The sequence below is a fragment of the Entelurus aequoreus genome, linkage group LG24 (genome assembly GCF_033978785.1).
Source record: "Entelurus aequoreus isolate RoL-2023_Sb linkage group LG24, RoL_Eaeq_v1.1, whole genome shotgun sequence".
Taxonomy (NCBI): domain Eukaryota; kingdom Metazoa; phylum Chordata; class Actinopteri; order Syngnathiformes; family Syngnathidae; genus Entelurus; species Entelurus aequoreus.
Genome location: NC_084754.1, coordinates 16,650,278 through 16,676,115, shown reverse-complemented (window position 1 = coordinate 16,676,115; position 25,838 = coordinate 16,650,278). Strand labels below are relative to the sequence as shown.

Here is a 25,838-nt window from a genome sequence, read left to right as displayed (position 1 = left end):
GGTCCTTTATGAGAGGAACAATGCTGTTCGCAGGGCAAAGATCTTCTATGTAACAGGTTAATTCTGCTGTTTTAGAAATATGTTGAAAAAACACGAGTTAAAGATCCTTTATGAGAGGAACAATGCTGTTCACAGGTCAAATATCTTCTATATAACAGGCACATTCTGCTGCTTTTAAGAATATATTGAAAAAACATGAGTCAAAGATCCTTCATGAAAAGAACATTGCTGTTTGTAAGGACCGACTTAAAAAGGCAAGTCAAAGATCTTCTATATAACAGGCAAATTCTGCTGTTTTTAAGAATCTGTTGAATAAACAAGTCAAAGATCCTCCATGCCAGGAATGTTGCTGTTTTTAAGGACCTACTTTAAAAACATTCGTCACAGACCCTTTAAACAACACGAGAATGTTGCCATTTTTAGGAATCTGCTGAGAAAACACTAGTCAGCGACCCCAACAGTAACAATGTTGTTTTTCCGGAGCTCGTGCAACACTTGTCACATGACTCAACTCTGCAGTTTTTAAGACTCTGCTGGAAAACACAAGTCAGATCATGGAAGGAGCATAGCTGCTTTGAAGGACCCACTAAAGAAATGCTAGTCAAAGTACTTTGCTGTTTTTAGGAATGTGAGTAAAATAAATGTTTAGCCGCTGATGTCTTTGCAAACTGTCAATACACATGTTATTAACACAAATCTACCAATAATGATTGATTAGCGGCCATATTGTTTCATCAACCCCGCGCGTCATCTCTGCTTGCTGTCTACCCCGCGGTTCATTCCTTTCTTCTCTTCTTCTTCCTCCCACCCGCGCACTTTGTAGGCGGCCCCCTCAGTAACCTCTTTGACCTTAATAAACAACTCTTTTCAGACGAGAAGAACGGACAGGTGCACGCCTGCAAGCGCTGGCCCTCGCCCTCGCCCGTGCACGACAGGCGGCAGGAGCAGGAGAACAATAGCAGCAAAAGTCCTCTGGTGTGCAGAGACCGAGTCAAGTTGTCCCTCCAGGAACACACTTTAGACTGAGCTCTCTCTCGTCTCCACCCTTCCTTCCCCGACATCTCCATCTTGTCTTTGTGCTCACCTGCTGTTCAACCTTGTGCTAACCTCCACCTTTCTCACACCAGGACTTATCCAGAAAACCTATTAATTTCCATCCCCGCTCTGTCCCTGCTTCACTGTCCTCCCCCCGAAGGCCATGAGAGACCATGCTTTTTGAGCTTTGGGTTACCATGGAAACGGACGTCTACCTTCATCGTCAACCTCTCCTTTTCACCCCGACAGTAGAAGTAGATGAAAATACCTTTGGTGTGTCCCCCCTCCCCCCTTCCCGATACTCTTGCACCCTCCCAAAAAAAACAGGCGCCTTTGCCTCGAGGAGCATTTTGTCCAACATATGCACACAACGATGTGGGATGTCTTACCAACTACGTGATGGAGCAGGAGACGTGCGGACGAGGACGCTCGCTGGATTGTACTTTTCTTTTTTTTTGTCTTTTTAAAGGTGTGACTTGACGCGAAATAACACTACTGCTGCAAACGAACTGTGACCTGAGAGACGCGGGGGAGGGGAGAACGTTGCTGACGTGGCAAAATAGGGTAACGGATGATGTAATCTGTTGTACAGACTTGTTTCTTATGTACAAAGTCAAAGAATTGTCTAGTTGTGACACAATGTTTAGATACCGTCTAGGGAAGTCATGTGTATTTTTGATCGATCCAAACCATTGATTTGTCCATTGATGACCTCTCACTTACCAGCAGTAGGAGTAGAAGAACAAAGCAACAAAAAAATGTGATCAATGCACTCGTGCTTATTTTTCTATTTCTCCCCCCTCCCTTATTTATTCATCTGTGTCATGTCCTCATTTATTAACACTTGACTATTTATATGAACAAAGCTGTTAGCTCAGTTGAATGTTATTTATTATTATTATTATTATTATTATTAATAATAACCTTTTGTGTGTTGGAAAATGGGGCGTTGTTACAAGAAGAACCTTTCTTTTGCTCTAATTTTAGCTGAATGATCCGTCTTTTTCCTTGACGATGAGAGGAAAGACAACTTGTATTTAAAAAAACAAACAAACAAACAAAAAAAAACAATTCCAGTGATTTAAGAATGTAGACTTAGCCTCTTTTTGGAGAGAGGGAATGCTCTTTTATCGCTATTTGTGCGTTTCATATTGTTTGCAACAGCCGGGCCTGAGAAGGAGCTCAATATGGATCCATGGTTGTAAATAGACCATTTAAAAAAAACAACAACACGGTTGGTTGTCTTCTTTCCATGCTGGAGATTCTTGCGCTCTGCGTTAGCTCGTGTTGTCGTGTGCATGTCCAACACCAGCTTTTCTTTGCATGGCTTCGGTGTTAATGTTCCACGCTGGTCTCGCCTCTAAACTACCTTTTTATGTTCTACTTTCTACCTTAAACTCCTGCCCTCCTTTGTTTGTTGTTGTTTTTTATTTTCCTGTTCATTTTCAAATCTTTGCACCTGCTGCTCCTTTTATCTCTTGTCGTGTGGCCAGAAGACACCGGGAGAGGACATCAATACTAACAAACTCAAAAGCAATAGAATAATGTTCACTCTCCTTTTTGTTTTGTACGCACGGGAAAGCAAGCAGCCGAGCGACTCAGAGCAGGAAGTAAACAGATGATGTAATAATCCCCGTATAACGTAACTACTGTGAGCATCCTCAGTGCTGAAACAAATAAACTCATTCCGATACTGTCTTCCTTCTTCTTCTGTGTGCCAACCTATCGTTAACTTCCCACACATGCACAATGTTAAAGGTAAGCTGTGTGCACTTCAAGAAGACGTGTGGACTGCTAAGTGATTTTTATTACAACGCTGTAGCCAACACATTTCCCATGTTACGCTTGTTGTGCTGGAACATGAGTATACCGAAGCTTAAAAGTCCACCATGAATAGCAACTTGAGGGGTTAGAATAAAAACAACTAAATAAAAAGGGAAAAAGACCCTGTTAAATACTCTCAATTCTCATTAAATAGCAAATATCCTTCCCGTTCTTCAGTAAGTCTTTTGTTGGTCTGGTTCTCGTTTGGAGAATAGAAAAACACGTTCCTCTTATTCTGCATCATCAGTTCAAAAAGGAACAAGGCCACAAGTCCAGCATGGCCAGATAGCTTCAGTTGGAGAACTGCTGAGCCTTTAAGTCTTTCTGGTTTTGTCCACTAGAGGGCAGCGGCGGCTCATAATTCCACCATCAGTCTCCACAAAAAGCTTCCTGAGCCTCGGAGATAAGTCTCCCATCTTCTTCATAAACAAGCTGTTGAGAACCACCACACGTCCAGATGGTGTGCTCAGCATAAAAACACTTTGTCCCGCCGTCCTCACACTCTGGACGTGACGTAGAGCGAGCGTAGACGGCGAGCCAGCGTAACTTCCAGCTCCTCCAGGGGCGATTCTGCCTGGTTGAGGGCCATAGTTGGCGTGCTGTTGCCTGGTCGGTGTCCCAACAGAAGACTCCTGAAGGTCTCTCTCTCCATCAGAGCAGGCATCTGCTGCAGGAAGTAACCTTCACAGAAGGAGCTCAGCTCCACTGAACCTGTAGCCTGTGATAAGACACAGACAAGATGTTTGTGGTTGTTTCCTTCACGTGGTTTGTTGGTATGTTTACTGTTCATCATGGGGTCTCAAACGTCTCAATGCTTTGACACGAGTACACCAGGTTGTTTTGGGGCCCGCATTTCCAGACAGCTAAGGACCGAGGGGCTGGACATGTAACTTCACTATCATTCATATTTTGTATGTTCCGGAGAACCTGCGTACTCCACGGTAGACATGATTTTATTTTGTATGAGATACAGGAGAGCTCAGCTGTTTTTAAAGATCTTCTGCAAAAAAATCTAGTCTACGACAGCACTCTAGCGTTTTTAAGAATCAGCTGCAAAAATGTTGAGCCTCAAGTTTTTAAACTAAACTTGCTGACCACAGGTTGAACAGCCCAAATGATGAAAAAGGGAGGACCTGAAATGGAACCTTGAGGAACACCACTATTGTAACTAAAGAAGTTGAAAAAATTACTAATGACTGAATCTTAAGAAAACAAGATACCTTAGTTACATCCCATTACCAAAACATTTGTACTTTTAAATTTAAAATGGCCTTTAAATCACAGGTTTTGACTCCAGTGTTTGCTTGCAAGGTTAAAATGTAAACGCAAGGACCTGCCAATGTGTGTACAGTGTCCACGTTCCTCTACACAACAGGAGCACTCTTGTGTTTTTGGAATTTGCTGCAAAAATGTTTGTTCCCCAAGTTTTGAGCTAAACTCGGGCTGCCAGTTGAACAGCCTAGTTCAACTTATATATATATATATATATATATATATACATATACATACACATATATACACACATATACATATATATATACACACATATACATATATATATACATATATATATATACATATATATATACATATATATATATACATATATATATACATTATATATGTATAAATATGTATATGTATATATATATATATACATATATGTACATACTGTATATATACATATATGTACATATATATACACATATACATATATATACATATATATACACATATTTATATATATATACACATATTTATATATATACACATATTTATATATATACACATATACATATATATACACATATACATACACATTTTTATATATATATATATATATATATATATATATATAAATATTTTACAAAAAGTTACTGCCATCGTTCCCATGATGAAAACTGGAGTAAGTGCAGGGACATATTAAAAAGTAACTTTACGTTGACTGACGCAGAGAATGTTGATAGAAATATCTGAAAAATGATATATTAGTACAGTTTCCATTAATTAAACAGAATAATTGATCCTACACTTGACAGTTAACCAATCCAGCTGGGAATTATATGTCCTACACCTAAATGTGCAACCTCGGCCAACACCAGCAACTTTATTTTGAGCAACTTGCAGTTTGCATAAATTAATTTCTGTGATATTTGACCAAATAACAGAGCAATAATCTAAATGTCACCAAAACTAACTACGTTTTTATAACACTCTAAGGTACTGTATACATTTTTACAGAACTTTATTAAAGCCATAATTCTGCCCATTTTTAGTAAAATGGTATTCCAATTGAACATATTGCCAACATTGACTTTAACTTTACCTCAATAACATGTTTGATGACAGAACAGTGGGAGCAGCGGGATGTCCACAAATTACAAGCACTTAGCAAAAGTGTGTGTGTGTTCGTGTGTGTATATGTGTGTGTGTGTGTTTGTGTTGGGGGGGGGGCAATGCGTGTGTGTGTGTGTGTTACCTTGGCGGTCTTGTAGATGCTGACTGCATTATCCAGATTGATGAGCTGAGAGCACAAGAGCTCACAATGTCTCTGCAGCGCCCCCAGCTGGAACACACGGGCAGCTGACAGCAGCTGAAAAGAGGGGAAAAAATCTTTACTTAAAAAACTATTTGACTGCATCTATTTATTTATTTATTGTTCATGGGAAAAATTGCTTCAGTTTGGTACAATTTCTGTCTTCATCTGACCTTTTGGAAGAAATTACTAGCGACAACTGAGTTACTGCTGTGATAGAAATTCACATGAAGAGCAACAACAGACCCTGTTGTTGGGGGAAGGGGGTATGGTATTATTTTTTTTTTTGGTCATAAAAAAATACAATCATGTGTGCTTACGGACTGTATCTCTGCTGACTGTATTGATCTATATTGATATATAATGTAGGAACCAGAAATATTAGTAACAGAAAGAAACAACCCTTTTGTGCGAATGAGTGTGAATGGGTTGGTGCACTAATTGTAAGTGTATCTTGTGTTTTTTATGTTGATTTACTTAAAAAAAAAAAAAAAAAAAAAATATATATATATATATATATATATATATATATATATATATATATATATATATATATATATATATATATATATATATATATATATATATATATATATATATATATATATATATATATATATATATATATATATATATATATATATATATATATATTTTAATTTTTTAAATTTCTTGTGCTGCCCGGCACCAATCGATCCACGGACCGGTACCGGGCTGTGGCCCGGTGGTTGGGGACCACTGCTGTAAAGGACAGTGTGCGTGTTTTGTGTGTGTGTATTTTAAAACATGGGTGTTTAGCCGACCCACCGAAAGCGATATCTTGCATGACTGATACATGTCTCTATGATATCACTGCTGAGCAGAGCTTGTGGATGCACATTGATATTTTATGATAAGACAGTTATTAGTAAAGACCATTTACATGCTTTACACCAAAGAAAGACACATGTTTGGTTGTTGAAAAAAAATGTCAAGCAGGAAAATGTAAATCTTTACTTTTGATCTTATTATGTTGAAATTGAACACAATGTTGGGACTTCAAATTTGATAAATAATTATATATTATCATGAATTCCTTCTCACCTCCAACAAATCAGACACTCTGGTTTTCAGCGACTCTGTTCCACCACAGTACAGGTATGACATCATCATCTGCGCACAGGTCAAAGGTCACATCCACTGTGTACTTCATGTAATCATCAGAGGGGTGAAAAGGTCACCTGGAACACGCTGTACTTGACATCGCTGATCTCGATCAGCTTGGCGCCACTTTTATCAGAAGCAGTGGATGCGAGCAGATTCTTGAATCTAGACAAGAGAAGCGCCTTGGTGAGCAGACGTGTCAGGTAAATGACGTTTAAAAGGAGAGGGAGTGCTCTCACCTGTCGGAGGCCGTGATCAGCAGGACTCGGTGGCCATAGAAAGGTTTTCCTTCCACCAAGAAAGTCACGTCTGACATTTCCTGGTTGTTCAGGAAGTGAGGATCTGAAGAGGAATGTTCACAATCCCACTTAAAACCTTATGGAACATGTGCATGGTGTACACCATTATTACCATATTACTGTGTGGATACAACAGCACCTTACAAAGGTGGTGCACATTACAAAAAAGAGCACCAGCAATAATAAACAATGCTGACTATTTGTAACACACAAATGTACTGTTTGTAAAATCACAAATAATTGTAAATCTGGGGACAATTAAAACTGCCCAAAAAACATTCAACGCTTAATATACACACACACATATATATATATATATATATATATATATATATATATATATATATATATATATATATATATATATATATATATATATATATATATACATACACATATAAAACATATAAAAAATTAAAAAAAAAAATATATATATATATATATATATATATATATATATATATATATATATATATATATATATATATATATATATATATATATATATATATATATATATATATATATACTTTTGAGACATTTGTGATTAAGGGCTATATAAGTAAACTTTGATTGATTGATTGATTGATTGATTGATTGATTGATTGATACCCCATTGATAAAGCAATAAATTCCACTAATCAACCCTGATAAGGCACACCTGTGAAGTGAAAACCATTTCAGGCGACTACCTCTTGGACCTCATCGAGAGAATGCCAAAAGTGTGCAAAGCAGTAATCAGAGCAAAGAGTGGCTATTTTGAAGAAACTACAATATAAAACATGTTTTCAGGTATTTTACCTTTTTTTGTTAAGTACATAACTCCAATTGTATTCATTCATAGTTTTGATGCCTTCAGTGACAATCTACAATGTAAATAGTCATGAAAATAAATAAAACGTGTGTCAAAACCTTTGGCCTGTACTGTATGTATATATATATAGTTTTATATACAGGTATATAAAATTTTGGCCTGTACTGTATATATATATATATATATATATATATATATATATATATATATTATATTATATTATATTATATATATATCCATCCATCCATCCATCTTCTTCCGCTTATCCGAGGTCGGGTCGCGGGGGCAGCAGCCTAAGCAGGGAAGCCCAGACTTCCCTCTCCCCAGCCACTTCGTCTAGCTCTTCCCGGGGGATCCCGAGGCGTTCCCAGGCCAGCCGGGAAACATAGTCTTCCCAACGTATATATATATATATATATTTCCTTATATCTGCACATTTTATTTATATTTATCCAATTTTACAGACACACAACATGTTTCTTTTTTAATTTTTTTCTAATATTTCTATTGTTTTTGTAAATGACGACATTGTATTGATGCTGCTATGTTTGTCAATCAAAAGTATGCATCATTAAGACATTTCTTGTGTTGGATCCCAGCAGGTTGCACAGGTGTACCTAATGTTGTGGCTGTAAGAGCAGTAGTTTTCCTACCCAGCTGTGCTGAGAGCGTTGCCTTCATCTCGGGCACGGCAGGAAGTGGTGCTGGGCCAAAGCAGTGACTCAAAATGCTGCACACCTGTTGTATGATGGCATCATTCTGGCAAAGAACAACAGGTCCAAGATTGATTGTACCTTATTTTCGGTTGGTTAAGTGTTGTAGCTTGCTGAGAAAAAGAAGAATCAAGCCAACGTTTCCTACCTTGGTGGTGCAAAGGATGTTGAAGAAGAGCGGCAGGCCCGTGGTGACCAGCTCCTCACAGTAGTCTTCTTCTCTGATGGTGGTGAACTCTCTCAGGAGGGACAAGGTGACCCCGGCCCTGGAATGCTGCTGAGCACAGCGCAGAGACTCCAGCCACACATGCAGCTTCCATGGCACACCTGCAAAGAAGAAACGGTCGGACGGATGCCATGGACACATGTGTGCTAGCAGGCAGTGTTAGCTACCTAGCGCTCGCAGCTCCATGGTGACGTCCAGGTAGCCGTGCTCTGCGCTGTAGTAGCTGGCCTCCTGCAGAGCCTTCATCCTGGCCTTGCACAGTCTGGCTAAGCCCCCCTCGGGGGAGGGGCTGGGGTGGGGTGTGAGAGGGAGGAAAGGGCACATGCCACCCTCCTCCCCCTCCACCCCCTCAGCCAGTATCTCCTCCAGGGACAGGACGTCCTCTTTAACTTTCTGGGGCTGAGTCAGGAGCTTTCTCAGCACGTTCCTGACGGGATAAAGCAGAGGAAGAGTGTGTTAAAGACGAGTAGGACGTGAAGAGAGAATAGAACTAGCGGGAGAAGGTGTGGAGAGATTTATAGGAGCTCGTGTTGCCGTACATCCATCCGAGAGTGTGACCCTGTGGCCTGCTCTCATTGTGGAATGTGACGTGTTGAGTCTATATTGTGTTCACACATACTCGGAAACAGCAGGTGGACACTTTTACACCACCAGCTGCTGCTCACAGACAGATAGGGAGCAAAACAAAACCAGCAGTTTTCACCTTATTGCAAATAAATCCATCTTAAAAGAAGGGGACTATGATGAATTCAGTCTTTTCTGACTTAGAAATGTTACAAAGTTGGATACTTGGGGTAAAAAATGTCAAAGTTTCAAATCATAAGGCTCATTTTGGTGCGAGCTTACACGTAGTTATGATGTCACAGCGAGGTGGATGTAATATTTGGACGATAATTCAAGTTCTCAGCCAAAGGCTTCAGGCTATGAGGAAACACAAAAAGGTAGGATAAAGTAATATCTTAATTTAATCTTGGCATGTGAAAAATACTGACGTGCAACATGCAGTGACATAAATGCTGCTAAAAGCAGCTTTTTTTAATGCAGAGTCCGAATGATCTGAGAGAGTGCACGTGGAACCTATGTTGTGACCGGGTGAATCTATATAATGATTATTACGTTAATTTCTGACCGTATCTGGATGAAAAATAGCAGTGACGACCTCAAGATACTGTATATATTTAAACAGTGTACATTTTCAAAAGGCAAATGATGACACTTTTAAAGAGGGTGTGGCGTGGTTTCATTTGCCTCAACAATCAAACATTTTGCAGACAGACTTAAAATTAAAATGGGTTATAAAAGTGAGTGTGGAGCAAAATTTAGGCCAAAGCCATATTATTTAGACCACCAAGAAGTGTTTTAAATGTCGATTAGAATCATCGTAAGATAGAAGCACCTGTGTCCGTGTGCTGCAGCGTGACTGAAGCAGTTCATGTCTTCATGAAGGGACGATGTCAGGGCGTTTCCATCGCGGGCCTTCCATAAAGGATCGGCACCTCTTGCCAGCAACAAGGTCACCATCTCATAGTTGCCTGGACACAAATTTAACAGTCAAACCAAAACTTGTGTAATTAAAGTACGGTCTCCTTTTATTCAGGACTCACTTCAGTGCTTGCTGTACATTCATTTATTTGTGGAAACTCAACGGGATTAAAGTTGGACACACTTATTTGTTGGGGGGGTTTCCGCTCACAAACAGATTATCATGGGACTGCCTATGTAGCTTGCTATTGCAGGTCTGTAAGGCTGCAGCTAATGATTATTTTTCTATCGATTATTCTATAGATTATTTTTTTCTATTAATCAGTTAATCTATAGATTATTTTTTTCGATTAATCTATAGATTATTTTTCCTTTCACCGATTATTTTTTTATTTAAAATGAAGATGAAAAAATAAATGTAGGCCCGTTTTTTCAAAAGGCATGGCTTTTATTTACAAAAAAAAAGAAGTATAGCCACTCAGTCAACATTGACAACAACATGACAAAATATTCTGTAACAATGTAAACATTTAAAACTTTTAACATTTAACAAAATTAAAAGTAGCTTATTTGCTTTTTAATGTGCAAATATAAAAGTAAACATCCAGTGCAAATCTTAATATTCTGCAATAGTATAAGTATTTCAAAAGTAAAAGTATTGCTTATTTTGCTTTAAAATGTGCAAAAATAAAGATAAACATCCAATACAAAAAAGTGCAAAACGAAATATTCTGTAACAACAGTGTAAACATTTCAACAAAAGTGAAAGTATTGCTTATTTGCTAAAATGTGCAAAAATAAAGATAAACATCCAATACAAAAAAGTTCCAATCTAAATATTCTGGAGCACTGTAAACATTAAGTATTGCTTTTAAAATGTGCAAAATAAACATCCAGTCCAACACAGTACACAATAACCAATTCTACTCATTCCAGTGAGTGACTAACAGTTGTAATGAAGAAAGGTTAGCATGTCTACATGCTCTGCTTCTTTTCATGTTTACAATATTCCCAGCAGGTGAAAATAGGCGCTCAGAAGGGGTCGAACTGAGAGGTAATTAGCCTTCACCTCAAGCCAGGACTGTGAGTGAGCTGAGCTGCAGTTTAAGTTTCTAGAAGGTCAACGGGCTCATAGTGATGTTACTAGTAGTTGACTGGGAGGTGTTTATTATCATTTGGGGAGAGTCCGCTGCCTGATGCTCACCTGCTAAACACCTATCTGCTCGACGCTGAAGCGCTGACTACATGCGCTCTGAATACGCACTGCTGATTGGCTGATAACGTTTTGAATACGCACTGCTGATTGGCTGATAATGCTTTGTGTGTACCAATCAGATGGTTGTGTGGGTGGGACAATGCTGCATGCTGAGACAGAGGCAGAAGGAGCAAAGCAGCTTGTTAACACTTTAGCAGCTAAAGTTAGCTTTAGCTTAGAAACTCGTTCGGTACACCCCCGTACCGAACCGAAAGCCCCGTACCGAAACGGTTCAATACAAAACACGTACCGTTACACCCCTAGCAGATACAAATGACACATTCATGTTTTTGTGTAATGATGACAACGTATGCTCACGCGGACGATTGACTAGTTGATGGTTTTCTTTTCAAATGTTCGTTCATAGCCGTTGTGCTGCTATGATAGGCCATTTCCGCTCGACACAGCGTGCATACAACAACATTATTAGGCCGTTTATTGAAATAGTCCCACACTTTTGACGACTTTTGGCGTGAATTTTTCCCCCTCGCTCGCATCGTCTGTTTTGCGGTCCGCCATGACGGTAGTGTGACGTAAATATGCGACGCGTCGACGCACAAAAACGGCGTCGACGTATTTACGTAACCGATGACGTCGACTACGTCGACGCGTCGTTTCAGCCTTACAAGTCTGTATATTAGATGGTATCATAACTCTGCTTCTTAACACTCGTCATCATTATAGTGATGTATTAGATGTGCCATGAAGTGTAAATTATCTTTAAAATCAACACACACTCACACAACGCCCAGCAAACATCACCAGAGAACAAAATTGATCAAACACCTGCAGGTCAACAACTTCATGTTCTCTTGTTAAGTTTAAAAACATAAGATAATGTCAGATATTTCTATGAGTGAGGCTATATATTATTTTAGTAAATTAGTAGTAGTTTGTATGACGATTCTGATTCTGATAAATCGAGTAATCGAATAAAACACTTCATAGACTCAATGCGTATTTTAGGAAAAATAGTTGAAATAACATTTCTTCTGCTTGGCATTACAGTCATTGACTTTTTCTGACAAATGCACATTGTTAACTTTAAAATTGCACTTTTAACATGTGTGCATTGAAGAAAAATGTAAAAAGACAGATCACAGCACCCTCACATCACCGCTCTCATAAGTGCTCTATTGCATTGCGGAAACTGTGTCCAGGTATTTAAAGTTCCAGGCATGCCATGCGGTCTGGCTTTGATACATGTTTATTAGTTAGACTCATTAAACAATAAAAGCAACAGACATAAAATGAAACAAGTTCATTGAATAATACATCAAATTAATTAAATAATTGTTGCAGCCCCAAGCATTTAACAAACCAATAAGCTCAATTGTACCTGTCCACACACAAACACTGAGTTTTGCGTCATGGCTAAATATGCAAATTTGATCATGACATAATTTCTCACTGTCCCTGCCCCGTAACCCTCCAGATACGTTACGGTCCTGTGAGAAACATTGCATACACAGTCTTTACACGCTGTCAGTGTGGTTTTACAGAGCATGTGTGTCCCCTCCTGCAGCCCAGTGTGCCTCTCCAATGAGCCCACAGAGGAATGCTGGCATGAAGCTTGGCAACAGCCGTGGGCAACACTCCTTTTCCTCGCAAAGCCTCCATTCGGCCTCTCATTTTTGGACATTTACAACTCAATTGTGTCTTCCCCCCTCTGTGCTAGTGCACTCGTGTATGAGGGATTGATGGTGATGTGTACAAACTACACTCTCTCTCTTTTGGTCGAAATCACTCCAAGTAGTCTAAATAGTCATTTAATTCCCACAAAATTGATGAGAACAGAGAATTGTTTCTATTGACAACTATACTTAATGTTTTTGGCGATATGCATTTATGTGTGTGTGCGTGTGTGTGTGTGTGTGTGTGTGTGTGTGTGTGCGTGTGTGCGTGTGTGTGTGTGTGGCCACCTGCTGCTGAGGCCAGCTGCAATGGGGTGTCGGCCGTGCTCTCCTGTCCATTACGGACTGCAGCGCCCTCCACGTTGGCCCCAGCATCCAACAGTAGCTGGACAGACACATCTGTTCCATTAAACAATGTTTGACATCCAGCAACGCATTTATGGCTTGACCTTTGACCTGACATTTCTAAAAGGCTTAGCGTCAGTGTGTGTACGGTTCACTCAGAAGAAGGTTGCATACATGTGTGTGTATATATATATATATATATATATATATATATATATATATATATATATATATATATATATATATATATATATATATATATATATATATATATATATATATATTTGTGCGTGTCAGTTTCCCACCTGCACTACTGAGATGTGTCCGTGCAGCACAGCGAAGGTGAGCGCCGCCCAGTGTCGACTGTCAGGATGCACAGACGGGTGCTTCTGGGAGCACGGGGGAACCTTCAAAGGTAGGAGAAAACAAGAGTTACAGACCAATCACACCCACAAGAACGGGTTAGCAAAACAGGAGTAGAGCCTTTGAAGTCTATGTTGTCTGTTTATAGCGTGAAACTGGCTGACTGATGTTGACATAAGCGGATGTCAACATAACCAGAATTAAAACCGAAACTAGCCATTGCTTGCACATTTACTTCTGACTTTTACCAGAGACGTAGGGCCTGATCAACTAACAGTTTGCATGTATAGAAACACATGCAAACTTGATAGTGCACACAAAGATGATCTATTAGGTTCGTGCGCTGACTGCGTGTCTTAAATGAGCAAAATATAGAGCACATTCCATTTAGTGTGTCTTCATGAATATGCAGAATATATGCTGATTGATAGAACACCCCCAATACTGGGAGGAGGAGATGCAACTAGACTTAGACAAATTTAATTGATCCACAATGAAAATTTTTTTGACACAGTAGCTCAATTATAAGAGTAAAAGTAACCTAAAACAATCTCAATGGCACAACGAAAGACAAATACATTATCAATAAATGTAATACCAACAATACAGAAGCGATAGTATACAACAACAACTGCAATAAAATGGGACAACTAAAATAATTAAAAATGTTATAAGTAAATACAAAGTTAATGTGATTTATCAAGGCTGAAGCAGTTCTGCGGTCGTTTTGCGTCTATTGTTAGCAAAATTTGAAAGTGTGTGCAAACTGGCAGAGTTTTGTACAAATAGCTGTGAGAAAGGAGGTGATTCCGTTGCAAAGACAGACGATGTGTTTGTGTCAACATATTTGGACTATTTCATTTATTAGACAATACCATTTTATAATTATGTAGCTGCTGGATGACTAAAGGGGCTGATTAAAACAAATTCAAATGATTCAGTTTGGTGTCTGCCACAGTTTTTTTTGGCATTAGTTTTTTTCTCCCAGAAAAACATTTTGCAACATGCATTTTATGCATTCTTGCATGCATTACTGGATTCTTCCAGATGCACCATCACACTATCAGTGCCTTCAGGAGCGCACTTTTGGCATGCTAGAAATAGATTATGTTCGCACTTCTACAGTATATCACCCAGAAAATGTGGTGTATGCTGAATATTTCACAACATAACAAAACACAACAGTTTGGACAATGGGAGTATATGATGTTGAGGGAAATGAGTGTCTCCATGGTGATAGCTGGTAGTACAAGCAAAAACCTCATTTTAAATAGGGGGTCTGCACCACTTTTACCCTTGTTACCAATTGTACACTCAGTCTTACAGTAGTAGATCACCTGCAACTCGCCCACTTATAGTAGACAGAGTTTTATAGTTTGAAATGTTGTTTAGCGCTTGTTATTTGGATCTTAGGTCAAGCAGATAATGTGGACTTGGACTTAATGAGTTGTTTGACATAAACGGGTTGTCAACATAAGCAGGATCGAATAAAGTGGGTTACACTGGGGATAAAATTTGTAAAATGTTTCCCTGGATTTTTCTATGTTCCTTACTGGTACTTGTAATTACTACAAAATATGCAAGAATTAAGCTGGAATTGCTCAAGAATATTTACCGCCACATCAAGGTTGGCGCCAGCGTCAATCAGCATCTGGACAAGGGCCTCATCACCAGCAGCGCAGGCGTACATCAGAGGGGTCATCCCCTAAAAGATGGAGAGGCGGGCACAAGAAAAGAAGCAAATAGATCATGAAAAAAGCGGTTAGTGCTTGTTCTCTGTCTAGTATGTGGCTGTAAGACTTCTCTTAGCTTAAACCGTACCGCTACACCTGCCTAAGAGCAGACTTTAAACAACTAAGAAAATGTGCCAGTCAGCACCTGGTCATCCATGCTGTTGACGCCATCAGGCCCCAGCAAGCTAATAGCTTGGCCGATGAGGTCTGTGCGGCCGCAGTTGAGCATTCGGAAGCCCAGGTCAAGATGGAACTTGTCTGTGGCTCCTTTGGAATCCAAGCGCTTGAAGGAGCTGAAGCAACACTCGGGCCTGATGAGGACCAATCAAAGCAACAACACGAACTGTCAGCTGAGTAGCTAAGAAGTTTACAGTTTAAAAAAATATTTCCTCATTGGCTAGTTATTGATCAAGTTATTGTCAGCATGTGTGTGTGTGTGTGTGTGTGTGTATAATGTGTAATTGTATTTCTTTACCCAAAGATATTGTATTGGTTTAATTTATTATACGTTTTATGATTAGTGAATGTTTTGAGAAGTAGGGCATAGCCGTGTAACCTCATGTGACCAAGTGCAGAGATTACACAGCCTGGTTATATGTGTGTTCACACGTACTTAAGCTGTCTGGGTTCACAGTCCAGTCCAGGGAGGAGCAGCCTGGCAGTTTGTCTGACATCATCAGTGTCCACCAGCAGACTCTTGCGATGTTCAGCATGAACTATGGCCACTCTGATCCATTCCATCAGAGGCGGCAGCAGCAGGAATGGCCTGTGAAGGAAAAAGATGAACAATTCCATGTCAGTGCTTGTGAAGTATGAGACATTGGTGTTATTTTGTTATCTTGTTTCTGTGTAAGACTGAGGGAGAATTTGCTTATTTGTCATGATTCAGTCACTTTTAAAGAAAACTCATAAACCGTCATCAAACATGACGTGTGTGTCTGGCAGCGCTTCCCCTAAACTGTGACTCACTTATTACTACAGCTATTATTCTCTCCCATACACACACTTATAGTCACGTCATATTCGCAATAGATACTGATACCTTACTGTACAACATTCCTGCTACTATAGGTGTGTCAGAAAAGTTTCAAGACTAGGGTCACACTAAAATGAAACCTTCATGGCGTCTAACACACATTCCCATCCTTCACTGCCACAGCTTTATGAACTCCTGGAAGGATTTTTGCGTTAACCCTTCTTGATGACGTCCATCTCTTGAAAACGCTTTGGAAATAATGACCCCTTGAGGTGCTCTTCACGGCCAGGAACTTGTCGGAAGCTCAAGTCATTATGAGCAGGCGTGTTGTTGTCAGCCACGAATTGTCCTGCCACAACGCGCACTGGACGAAGCAAACACCACTGAATGTCTTTCTAGATGTGCTGGTTGTTGTCTGGCTCCTGTGGCAAATACTGACAGTTAAAGATGCCCCTAAACATAAACAGTCGTGAAACTTTTCTGACACACTGTGGAGCTCTATATTTGTACATTGGCTGTATCTCTAAGTACCTCGAACAGAGCATTCACAGAGCACTGCTTACAAAATGATGTTGGTGTAGAACATGGGTGTCAAACTCTGGCCCGCAGGCCAAATTTGGCCCGCCGTGTAATTTCACTTGGCCCGTGAGGCGATATCAAATTAACACTAGAGTTGGCCCGCCGATCATACACAGCAGCAGTGCCGCGGTACACTGCTAATTCACATACTAGCCAAACCTCCCGGGAGATTCCCAAATGTAAGTGACCCTCCAGAAAATTGTAACGTACCCTTTTCGTCCAGTCCAACGAGTGCTGGCCCAGATACATAATATGTGCGGCCTTGGCACTCACACAGAAGTGAATGCAACGCATACTTGATCTTCAGCGATACAGGTTACACTGAGGGTGCCAGTATAAAAAAACTTTAACATATATTTATAGATATATATATATATATATATATATATGTGTGTATATATATATATATATATATATATATATATATATATATATATATGTGTGTATATATATATATATATATATATATATATATATATATATATATATATATATATATATATATATATATATATGTGTGTGTATATATATATATATGTGTGTATATATATATATATATATATATATATATGTGTGTGTATGTATATATATATATATATATATATATATATATATATATATATATATATATGTGTGTATGTATATATATATATATATATATATATATATATATATATATATATATATATATATATATATATATATATATATATATATATATATATATTTATATTTATTATTTATTTATTTAACATTGTTAGAAATATGCGCCACACTGTGAATCCACACCAAACAAGAATGACAAACACATTTTGGGAGAACATCCGCACAGTAACACAACACAAACACAACAGAACAAATACCCAAAACTCTTTGCAGCACTAACTCTTCCGGGACGCTACAAGGTAGGTGTGTGTGTGTGTGTTGGGGCGGCGGGGTTTGGAGGTAGCGGGGGTGTATATTGTAGCGTCCAGGTGTTGTGCCGGATAATGCACCCCCGGCGTAGAATGCACCCCCTGAAGGGAGTGTTATATCAACTAAAGCCCACACTTAAAGTTTCCACGTGCAAGATTGAATCTATTTGAAAAAGTTATTTAATAAGAAGCCAAAAGTGCAAAAACAATAACGTTCGTGTTGGAGGAGTTGTGAATGAATGAAATATGAAATCCGTGCTGCAGTCGCTGCTGGGCCACAACATTAGGTACACCTGCAGACTGCAGCACGGATTTTTTATTTCATTCATTCACAACTCCTCCAACACGAACATTATTGTTTTTGCACTTTTGGCTTCTTATTAAATAACTTTTTCAAATAGATTCAATCTTGCACGTGGAAACTTTAAGTGTGGGCTTTAGTTGATATAACACTCCCGTCAGGGGGTGCATTCTACGCCGGGGGTGCATTATCCGGCACAACACCTGGACGCTACAATATACACCCCCGCTACCTCCAAACCCCGCCGCCCCAACACACACACACACCTACCTTGTAGCGTCCCGGAAGAGTTAGTGCTGCAAAGAGTTTTGGGTATCCAAGAAAAGATGGCAGGTATCAGTCTTGGGCACATCAGATTAGATCAGTGTGTTGCAAACTGAGCCGTTTAAAGTCCTGAATGGTTGGTTTATTCATTATTTTATTTTCAAATTTATTAGCCTGTGGAAAAAGTTAATGTTAATATTTACCTCGGAAGGCTGCAAATAGAAAAGAGGCATTCAATTTGTATTTAAATTGTATTTGATATGCCATTGATATTTTTAAATTTTTATTATTATTATTATTTGAAACTCGATTTTGCATGTCACTATAAAGTTATATAAGCCTTGCTTGTTCAATATTTAATGCAAAACTTGTTTGGGTCCCTGTTAAAAGGTTAATTTGTTCAACCTTGGCCCGCGGCTTTGTTCAGTTTTAAATTTTGGCCCACTCTGTATTTGAGTTTGACACCCCTGGTGTAGAAGGACAAGAAAAACTGCAACAACAAAAAAGAACTAATACGATAAAAATACAAGTGCCAGATCTAAAACGGTGTTGGTAGAAGAAAGTGGCTTTAATCTCTGAGAATTCCAAGAATACACATCCATAGAAAAAGAGTGTTATGGAATGTGCCCATGCAGACTCTCTGACTGATTGATTAATCACCTCAGTCCATTGTTCTACTCCTCCTTATTCCTGACACCGCTACTCTTGATATCTAGCCACACATATTCCACACCTAGTCTTTTTATCTTGTATCATGTGCTCATTTGAACAATGGCAAACAGGGTGAGTCTTGTTGTTGTTTGCTCGTGTTGACTGTGCTCAGAGAGGATGCTAATGATTGTTTGAACAGTATTATCATGACTCACTAAGCGGCCTGTGATGGTATTCTTAGCAGCATCTTCCCCCATTTTTTGGGGAGATGTCAAGAACTCCAAAACAAACAATGAATACAAGCATGATTGCAGTATTGCATGTGTGGAGTTACTATTATATTTATGAGCAGTGAGATTGTTGAGGTGTCATTTGTTTTACTCAGTGATTACTTTAAGTCGCTACACTTGGTTTCTTGTGGAACATATTTACCTGTACCACAACCCCCTAATTACATTGTATCCAAACAACAAACAACATAAAGTGCAATTGCTTGCCTAACTTTTTAATTTTAATCAAACACTGATGCCAGTGGTTGAAAAAATAAAATAAATAAACTTGCTGATGGCATTTTCTAAAGGCACAATAACACAATTTCCCTACATGCAGACATCATGGTCCATTTAGCTATTTAAAGTCTGAGACGTTAACGAGCAGACAAGAGGCAGGAGGAAGAAGAGATAGATGCCCGAAGGAGTGGATGGGCGCCTGCAGAGAAAGTTTAAGTGCTGAGGAGATGGCTAGGTAGCAGATGTAGTATGTCTAAATTAAGAAAAGAGGCTGGGTGGCCATTTTGGCTATAGTGCCACTGGTGTAGAGTGATAAGAAAGCCATGTTTCTGAGCAGGAGATGAAGAGCAGACAGCTTGGGAATCAATGCCTAAGCTCATAATGGCATCCTCCTCTCAACACATATTGGCTGCCTGTGCATTTGTGCAAAAGAGTCTGTCTTCCTGATGGCCATGGGACAACCGAGCCTGCTAATGTTCTTCATTCCTGCTTAATGCAGGACCAATTTACTTTCTTGTTTAATACATGAACACAGTGCTGCAACTAATGAAGGGCCAATGGACACTGAAGAGTTGGACTGCCATTAACTGATTCAGATTCAATATTTTACAGCATGTAATTAAGAGCAGAAAAAGTATCCAACCTATTAAACTATGTTTCCCCTTAATCAGTAGAAACCTAGTTTGTGTGTTACTGGTTGCCCAAAAAGCATATGTGCTACAGTTGACCAACACTGTATAATGACACTCCACTGCACATAAAAACTGTAATAGTTTCAATTTCCACCTCCAGTCCTCCACCTTTTTTTACTATGTAGTATTTGGACACATACACGTCCAATCTGACCCCATGTCTGGGTTATGCCCTTCAGTCTGTAACAAAAACCTGAGCTCCTTCGACGTCGTTATAACATCAAAGCCTAGACGTCTGTTAGAACTGAAACTAGATAGCGCTTATGGCTAGCTGACCGACCCGCAACAGCAGGATCGACACACACACACAAGCATGTAAAAACAAACGTTCTCACACTTGTTTATGCATAGTCACACGCAGAAATATTAGCTCTGATTCATGGCCCCACTGCACACATGCATGCCCAGAGTGCCCTAAAGCTAAGGGAGTGGGTTTACGCTCAAACCAACTCCAATGAGGTCCTTATGCAGACCCCGTCGTACGCTGCAAATGGTCAAGTTTACCTACTGATGTGGTGTCTGATTACTCTAGTAAATACACCATAGAAGGCATGTAAGAGTATTTGATGTAGCAGTGGCTGGAAGTATCTTCCATCATCTTATCTCTGCACCGCATCTATCCATTAGTGCTCTTAAATCCGCTACAGGAAAAGAAAAAGGGTGTGTGCTATGTAATGCATAGAGGAAAATTGCCTTGATTGAGTGATGTGGTAATGGCAACGGTTAAAAGTTTATTTAAGCACATCACATGTTTACAGCTAAACAATTCGGTATTCAGTATGTCAGTAGATATTTTACTAAACTGTGAAACAGATGATAAAAGTGTTAACTGTTAAATCAGGTTACCCTGATCTGCTTTAGTTCCCATGTAAATATAAGTACATTTTTGCATGTTAACAGCCTATGGCTTTTATAATCTGTGATGTGTTTAAGCATTAGAGTCCTCAATGTATTTATTTAAAACCAATATTTTCATTTTTCTAGTTATTGATAAAAGTTTGCCTGGTAGCATGTGGACAACAAAAGATCTAAAGACACACATAAAATGTAGATAATCTTCAAAATTGGCATTGACATTGCAGTACTTCAAACTTATCCACCATTACGTTGAAGATACTGCTATTAGGCCGCTCAGAAGGCTTACTAATACTTGATGGTGTGGCCCACACAGATTTGGTGGTTTGGGGGTTTCCACCAAAGATTCCATAGCAGCAGCCGCTGACTTAAACAAAAGCAATGTTGAGGCTCATTGGAGGGGAGGAGTCTGTATCATTACCAGGCGCTAGAATTGTAATCACAACCAGTCTTGAACTCTACCCACGTCCTCACCTGGGCCTGCTCTCTTTACTATCATTTACAGCTAATAAAATGTGTACACTGAATGTAGCAGCTGTCACTTCATCTTGCTGATATACACTAAACATTAAAAACACATGAAGACTTGTTAGATCCTGCCAGTAAAAGTAAAAAATAAGATAGGGGTGTTTATTTGCTACCATATTACCTTTGATACTAATGAGGAGCCCTTGCACTGTGTCAGGTCATCGTTATGGGGGTGTATTGGATCCAGCAGGATTTATGCGAAGGTTTATGTTTTCTTAGGCTGATTTTATCACAAAAACGATTCCATTAATGGCATATCCTCGAAACCATGTACATCCCATGTGAAAATTCTTAGATAGTAGACCTTTTGTTAGCTTATTTCATTTTCTTTAATGTTCTTTACTTGGAAGTGAGTCATAATTTCCTTACACACACTTAATTATCAGTAATAAAGTTACTGTAACTTACTGCAAAAAGTGTAATAACAAAGCAGCAGTGTTTTAATTTGACAAAAGAAAATGGTACAAGATGTTTTGTTCAAATGATGAAAAAACACTCCCGACCGTAAAGGACAACACCATTGTTATTCTACAACCAAAACAAAAAGCTCTTAACAGAATTATATGCTATTGGCACTCCGTAAAATACTTAGAACCAGCAGTTTTAGGGCTAAATTCCCCCTCCAAGGATTATTTCCCTCTGCTGTGTCATTAACAATAACACCTGGAGGCTTTTGCTTACCTGTAATTTACCTACAGAACACTTTTTGAAGTGTATTATTCACACGAGGACAGAAGAATGGAGAAAAGGTGAGCCGCAATACAACCTTTTTGTGGTGTTGTAGGTTTGCTTTCTGACAGTGGTTAGGGACATTTATTCTAATTTATGCGAGGGTCCAAATGATTTATACATTTATATTTAGAAATAGCAATCATATGAAACCTTCAAATATTCATGAAATGGCAAGATAGAAGATGCATGTAAATTTACTTGCTCTGTTATAAGTTTGTAAAGAACCTTTATCTCACATGTGGTCATGCAAGAGTCAAGACCCTCACCTCTCTTTGCTTAGTGCCATGCGTGGGGGATCTAAGTTGGGATTCTCCATGGACTCCATTTGCGGGCAGCGCAGGAAGTAGTAGAGGGTGTGGAGGGCGTCAGGTGACCAGGACACAGGCTGCTGGGGGCGTGCGTGGCGAGCTGGACTCAGCCCTGGGCGCACCGAGCTCAGGCGCTGCATATGGTGCATGGCACGGGACACCAGATCACCTAGAAAATAGAATTTACACACGTTGATATTAAATGGTTGAGAATATATCAGCTTACACCATGTTAAGCTTCATCATTTGTTTACTCTATCTACACAGGACCAGTATTCAAACCCCTCACACATAGCTTGTATGAACAAATAAGGGATCTCAGTTCTAAGTGTAAACTCTGTGGGTTTCCAATCTAACCGGAATTCCCCTTTTCCTAAACCACTTACATTTAACACTCCTGCACTTACTACTCTCTCTTCATGCCTTCTGCGGTATATGTCTGTAGCAGAGTCATTATCGGTAAACACAGCCAGACGCCAAGGCTAAATCGTCATTTATCTTTAACTACTCAAGTAGTGAATACCTTGACAGAACCAAAAAGCAATCAATCCAATTCTTCATGATGCAGTTTAATCACTCAGTCTATCAGCTGTGTGTTAGTGCAATACTGAAGGTTCACAGTACAATTGCCAAGAAGTTGCTAAAAAAAACAAATTCATCTGTACACTTTCGGGTAAATATCACTCAAAACGTAAACACTGTGACTTGTCGATTGTTAACACAATGGTACATCTATATTACTAAAACAACTATATTGTTTTACTTGAAGTGTGTATAGTGCAATAACAAAAATAATTATCCACCGGTAAATTTTGTTTAAATTTATTGTCTGGTAGTGTGCAACAAACTAAACAGAAAGAAATTAGAAAGAAAATAGTGCATGACGAGAGCATTTGCATTACTTTATTTGTAGCAATTATAAAGCGCAATGAATGGACTATCAGTCATCACAGGAAGGAGATGTATGTGGAGGAGGGGGTCTTGGGTGTAGAAAGAATAAGGGAGAGTAAAACAGGCCAATTTGAACTTGGTGTCATATTGCACTCATTTAGGATGATTACCGCAGGGTTAATTTCTAACCGGATTAGCATGACTGGGGCAGTACAGGGGTTGAGGCTTGGGGGGCTTGGCCAGTGTGTGCGTGCGCGCGCGTGCACATTAAAGAGTTTGGGTCAGTTAGGGTTGGCTCTCCTTAAACAGACCCCACTTAAAGCTGAAGGGCCTTCTTTGTGTTAACCGCTAACAGCAGTCCACCCAGGAGGTCTCATAGGAATTCTTGCCTAGGATCGAGAGGCTTTCCCTGGTTTTACAAGCCATATTGTGCCCTTAGGCCTTTACTAGCTGTCAGGGGTGAAATATCGAAATGGAATACAGTATCTCTTTCTAAGATTGCTTTTACGATTACCTTTCAGAGCTCAATGTGACAATGATTCCTTTTTTTAAATGCAGTTTTGCAAAATGATAATTTCACCAACAGTGGTACCTCAATTTAAGAGTATAGGGATGCAACGATTAAACAGTTTTACTATTAATCGTGATTAAAACCGGTTATAAAATTGTAAAGGCTCCACGACACTGTGTGTTTCAGTCCTTCTCACTTGCTATAAACAGACATTATGCTGATATGTTGTTTTCGGCACAACCTGCACGGAAGAAAAACAAAGTTACACTAGCGGGGCAGGCGGCTTATATGCACGCTTCGAAAGACACACTACTGTACTACATCAGGTTAAAAATGGCAGCAGGACAAGGCTGAGAACTTTTTTACACTCAAAAAAAGCTGAAGTAAGAATTATGGGAACATTTCGGGTACTTAAAAAATGACCAAAGAGTCATTGAAGACGACGGCTCAACCATTTGCAAAACCTGGCAAAAGAAAGTGGCATCTAAAGGTCTAACACGTCAAATTTGCGGGATCACCACCCAGCTTTACACGCTAAAGTAAAGGTAAGACATAAGTTACTTCATGAAGAATTGAATTGGTAGTGAGTCAAATATAAAGGTGACATTTACAATCAATAGTAAACACACTGCAACAAGTACTGCTGTCAAGGGCTTCATTCAGTGACTATTTAACATTAGAGATTGCTTATTCCTGTCTGTGTTGAAAAACTATAGGCATTGTAAGTTAATATAGCAATTGTAAAACACTAACATAAAATCAGACGCTTGTAGAACAACAACACTACCATGGGATCTATTTATTTGCAGGAAAAACTGTTAGGCTATAAGCATCCCTGCCATTATTTGGAGTAGTAAATGTCACAGTGGACAATGTAAGATCTGTCGGAAACATCTGGTCTTACTCATTAGCATTAACTTTGAGCTATAAATCAGCATAACTCTGTTTTTGGAACGACCTCACAACAAACTTGAAAAGTCTAACAGATTACTCTTCATTCACAATTGAAGTTAAAAAGTGGCTTTGGAGCAATCAAAGCTGCTCACACGGTCACTAAGATGGGCATTATGTTTGACACATCAACCTAATGTGCATTATATTTATCCATGAGAGCATTTTTATTGTAAATTGTGAGGTGTGTGTGTTAAAATCATGGTTGTTTTTACAAATGATGACAGATGTGAACAAAAGCATGTATTGTCTTTGTGTGATGATGTAAATTAGGTGTGGTTGTATTGTATATTAAGTATGTGTCCATGAAAGGGCATTTTATAACTTTTTTCTTAATACTTGTGTATGATTTTACTGTCATAATTTTATTGCATGATTTTTGTATCCCTTTAATTTAGGTAGCCAGGGACTGCAGATGGAAATGAGCTATTTAGCTATAATCTGGTACAGAACATATCTGTCTTTGAGCTTAATGTTTCTGTACATTGTCCCTTCAAATAAAGACTAAACTAACTAAACTAACTTTCCTATCATGATTGAATGTGAAGGACAGTGATGAAAATCATCATAAACATAACTGAGTGTGTTGCAGACTGCTAGTCTATACCATAATGAAGCAGAATGAGTCCAACACCAGTCAAGAATGTTAAAATAATGTCTAAACAGCGAACATTTATCCATGAAAATATGGAAAAGCTGCTAATGGTGTGTTTGACGGAAAAGCAGTTCAAAGGAGATATCTTGGAAGTTCACCTTCCAAGGTAAATGCTGTAC

At 39.0% G+C, this 25,838-nt stretch overlaps 2 protein-coding genes across 12 annotated transcripts in view; one reads left to right on the top strand and one right to left on the bottom strand.

The window, feature by feature from the left end:
* brsk2a (BR serine/threonine kinase 2a) overlaps window positions 1–2,727 on the top strand; it is a 473,215-nt gene extending 470,488 nt beyond the window's left edge. For 10 of the 11 annotated variants that reach the window (XM_062035565.1, XM_062035564.1, XM_062035556.1 and 7 more), the window contains one exon: window positions 872–2,727. In XM_062035565.1, the coding sequence (XP_061891549.1) occupies window positions 872–1,026 (155 nt within the window). In that variant the 3' untranslated portion in view covers window positions 1,027–2,727. The remainder of the gene's footprint in view (window positions 1–871) is intronic. The other variant, XM_062035558.1, reaches the window with a different exon arrangement.
* Window positions 1,810–25,838, bottom strand: part of abtb2b (ankyrin repeat and BTB (POZ) domain containing 2b) — a 57,780-nt gene continuing 33,751 nt past the window's right edge. Inside the window, exons 3-17 of the mRNA XM_062035552.1 lie at window positions 22,670–22,880; window positions 16,016–16,168; window positions 15,548–15,713; window positions 15,285–15,374; window positions 13,612–13,713; window positions 13,250–13,346; window positions 9,987–10,122; window positions 8,758–9,017; window positions 8,513–8,691; window positions 8,305–8,410; window positions 6,778–6,880; window positions 6,616–6,703; window positions 6,479–6,547; window positions 5,339–5,452; window positions 1,810–3,577 (exon numbers count right to left, since the gene is read on the bottom strand). Of these exons, the coding sequence (XP_061891536.1) occupies window positions 3,356–3,577; window positions 5,339–5,452; window positions 6,479–6,547; window positions 6,616–6,703; window positions 6,778–6,880; window positions 8,305–8,410; window positions 8,513–8,691; window positions 8,758–9,017; window positions 9,987–10,122; window positions 13,250–13,346; window positions 13,612–13,713; window positions 15,285–15,374; window positions 15,548–15,713; window positions 16,016–16,168; window positions 22,670–22,880 (2,096 nt within the window). The 3' untranslated portion in view covers window positions 1,810–3,355. The remainder of the gene's footprint in view (window positions 3,578–5,338; window positions 5,453–6,478; window positions 6,548–6,615; window positions 6,704–6,777; window positions 6,881–8,304; window positions 8,411–8,512; window positions 8,692–8,757; window positions 9,018–9,986; window positions 10,123–13,249; window positions 13,347–13,611; window positions 13,714–15,284; window positions 15,375–15,547; window positions 15,714–16,015; window positions 16,169–22,669; window positions 22,881–25,838) is intronic.